At 38.0% G+C, this 3,962-nt stretch overlaps 1 protein-coding gene across 1 annotated transcript; it reads left to right on the top strand.

Annotated features, from left to right (window-relative positions):
* The first annotated feature begins 1,532 nt into the window (after positions 1–1,532).
* Positions 1,533–2,243, top strand: LOC128216265 (putative nuclease HARBI1). Its single transcript, XM_052922835.1, has one exon. The coding sequence runs from the start codon at positions 1,533–1,535 to the stop codon at positions 2,241–2,243; it is 711 nt and encodes a 236-aa protein (XP_052778795.1).
* The last annotated feature ends 1,719 nt before the right edge of the window (positions 2,244–3,962 follow it).

The raw sequence follows: 3,962 nt of genomic DNA, 5'->3' as shown, positions 1-3,962 counted from the left end.
AATATCTCTTGAAATACGACGCCTCACATTTATTTGCACTCATTAATTGTCCCTTGTAATATGAAGCATCACTTTCAATAACATATAGGATTTCGCACGCTTTTATTGTCCCTTGAAATTTGACGCAACACTTTCAATAACATGTCGGATCCTACACTCATGGTTGTACCTTGATATATGAAGCCTCACATTCAATAGCATGTCGAGCACGACAATGTAATAACCCCATCGACGTCACATTAAGATTATGTTTGTTTTGTTAAACGAAACGGATCAATATCCAAGACATCTACGGGACCATGCAGCAAAGACGAGCAATTTATTGGGTATGAGTGTCGTGTCATACCAGGGTCCGTATTACAGAAGCATCTTATGTTTAACTTTATCCTTAATTCATAAAAAAAGTCCTTAAATGTACTTAAATTATAAGGAAGGTCCGAACGCTGATCCTGTTATTGTCGAAAACTATCGTTTGCAGACAATAATACAATCGGCGGTTTACCAAAGGTATGTATTCATATTTAGAAACCGATGATACTGTATTAAAGGTTTCCATTATGACTTGAAACGCGAATTGCGTCAGCGGAAGGAAAGAAAGAAAACATCCCCTCACGATTATTCTTTAAAAGAGTGGTGCACTTTCTTGTTTAAAACAAATGGATAATACTGTTTTTGCTGTCATTACATCGTTCTTTTATCGCACGAAATGTGAAGCTTCAAGTGGCAAAATATTTAATAGTCGTATAAATACTAGTTGATTAGTATAAATACGTATTCGGATGAGGCTCGGTTTCGGATTTAATTGTTTATGTAACGATGAGTAATTTAATTGTAAGCCACATGTTTGCATCTTTATGTATTGTCTGCCTTGTGATTGTAAATAGGCAGCTTTGATAAAGGTGTGTAGTATTGGCATTTAACATCGCAAATTTTGGTTTGTATTGTTTTTAATTATGTTTCTGCTTTTTCACAGGCTTGTAGAGCTGACAAGTCCAGCATCTCTTTCTGCAAGACACTTTCAGTGACCGGTGGGGGCTGACATGTCTAGCGGCTAGTTCTAGCCCGCTGGACTCATTCAGTGATCGGTGGGGGCTGACAAGTCTTGCAGTAGTTGTGGTTGGACACTTTCAGCGACTGGTGGGGGCTGACAAGTCTAGCGGCTAGTGCAGCTAGACACTTTCAGCGACTGGTGGGGGCTGACAAGTCTAGCGGCTGGTTCTAGCCTGCTGGACACCTTCAGCGACCCGTTTGGGCTGACAAGTCTAGTGGCTAGTGCGGCTTGACACTTTCAGCGGTTGATTTGAGCTGACAAGTCTAGCGGCTGGTTCTAGCCTGCTGGACACTTTCAGCGACCCGTTTGGGCTGACAAGTCTAGTGGCTAGTGCGGCTAGACACTTTCAGCGACTGGTGGGGGCTGACAAGTCTAGCGGCTAGTTCTAGTCTGCTGGACACTTTCAGCGACCGGTTTTGGCTGACAAGTCTAGCGACTAGTTCGGCGAGACACTTTCAGCGGCTAGTTCCATCCTTCCAGTATGGCAGATAGGGGCAATATCCTAGATAAACTTACCAACCAGCAACTTGTTGATAGGTATCGCTTCAGTAGGGCAGGCCTCAATTACCTTGAAACTGTGTTTGGACCAGCACTGGAGCCAGCTACAATGGGACATAAGAGTTTGTCGGCTATGGACAAACTCCTTATTACTCGAAGGTACTTAGCAACAGGGGGAATTCAGCAAAACGATGCTGACATGCACAATGTCTCACAGCCAGCAGTATCAAAAATATTGACTGAAGTGACAAATCATCTGTCATCTGCTGATGTTTTGGGAAGGTTTGTGCGTTTCCCACTAACAGTCAGGGAGCTTGATGCACAGGTTCAACAGTTTTATGGACTGGCACAGTTTCCAAAGGTGGTGGGTGTCATAGATGGTACCCACATACGTATTCAGGCCCCTTCGGAGGATGAGCCGTCTTTTGTCAATAGGAAGGGTTTCCATTCAATTAACGTAGAAGTTGTGTTTGATGGTTTTGACAGAATAACAAATGTGGTTGCCCGATGGCCAGGGTCTGCACATGACAGCAGAATTCTTCAGCAGAGTGGCCTTAGGAACCTATTTGATGAAGGTCACTTACCTAATGGTCAATACCATCTTCTTGGGGTCAGCGGATATGCTGGGCGAAGGTGGCTACTTACCCCATACCTCAATCCCCAGCCTGGTAGCCAAACAGCATACAACAGTTAAATGTAATTATTCTGCATGACATTGATATATTAAAGAAGAAGAAGAAATTTTATTCAAGGAAATATAACACACCATATACATTTGAAATAGGCCAACATGACCCGTGATCAAATTCATTGAATACAATAGCTTACGTATACAAATTCAAAATTCAAATTCAAATAGCGGACAAGTAAACAAGTATAATTGTATCAAATAAATAGCAGCTGTACCTGAGAGTTTGATATACATATCAAAAATACATAAATGACCTTAACAATGAAATATTATATTTATGTCATAGTATTAACAACAGTGTCTACAAAATACAATAATACAACATGCATATGATATGTATTAAATTTGAAGTTTAATTATTTTACAAAAGATACTACTTGTGCGTTATATTCTTAGAAGTACAAACGTGTCTAACTTAAATGAATATGTCCCATTCCCACCCCACTAAAAGAGCGAAAACGAAATATTAGGAGGGTTTACAGGGTAAAGCTATGTCGATCTTAGTATTGTTTTGCTTACCAAATAAATGCATTGTGATTTCAAAGAAAATGTTATACAGCTGAAAGCACACATAGTTTCTACTCATTAGAAATCTATACGTGAACATACGTTTTCCTTATTTCAAATGCATTAAATATATATTCAGCTAAATTTTTTAAGATGTTTGCATTTTCAGACTTTAGCAGCGAAACTGCCTTAAACATGCTCGGTCTCTCCCTATAATATTTCTTAATGTATTTACATCGTATGTCGTTGTACAAAAGACATTCAAATAACAGGTGGTACTCATCTTCTAGCTTATTGCATGCTCTACATAAGCGATCATTTCTAGGAATATTTGTCCATCTTCCAGTCTCAACCGAGAGCCGGTGTGATGATTATCGTAATTTAGTTAATGCTATTTTATATTTATTAATGTTTACATTCTTCAAATATGACTGAAACTCAAAATTTGCAAACACTTTATAGAACGACGCTCTAGTTGAGTTTTCTAGTCTGCTGTACCAATTTTGGATAAAGATATCCTTTACTCGACGCTGAAAAATACTGATAAATGTTTTTGTGTTCCCCACCCCTTGGGCAATCCAGACTTCATGAAAACCATAATTGCACAACATATTTTTAACATTTACTGCCCAATTAATTTTTCTTGGGTTATTTTTAATTTCATTTAATATCGTTTTATACATAACCTTTGAATACTTTCTGTCACAGCAATCTACTATCTTGAACCAGTATTTTAAAATGTACGTCAATCGCATAGAAAACAAATCTATTCTTCCTAATTCACCATATACGAAATCATTTTGTGTCGAAGTTTTAACCCCTAATAAGTTCTTACAAAACAGTATATGAATTCTTTCTATATTGTTGGCACTGGAAAATCCCCAGACCTCACAACCATAAAATAAGATGGGCTTAACTAATTTATCAAATAGATCTAACACATGTTCAGTTGATATGTTGGCAAAACTCTGAAGATACCTTTTTAGTTTAAAAATAGCCTTATTTGCCTGACCTGATAGTGTTTTATAACATTCCATAAAAGAGCCCCCAGATGTGAAAACAATACCTAAATAACAATATCTTGATACAACATCTATTTCTGAGTCACCATATTGGAATTTCAAATTTTGAGGTAGTCTACCGCCTTTCCTAAATACAACAACTTTAGTCTTATCCTTATTTACAGATAGCTTCCATCTGTTACAGTAGTCATGT

The sequence above is a fragment of the Mya arenaria genome, chromosome 14 (genome assembly GCF_026914265.1).
Source record: "Mya arenaria isolate MELC-2E11 chromosome 14, ASM2691426v1".
NCBI lineage: Eukaryota > Metazoa > Mollusca > Bivalvia > Myida > Myidae > Mya > Mya arenaria.
Note: the sequence above shows the minus strand (reverse complement) of the source record. Positions and strands in the feature narration are given on the sequence as shown.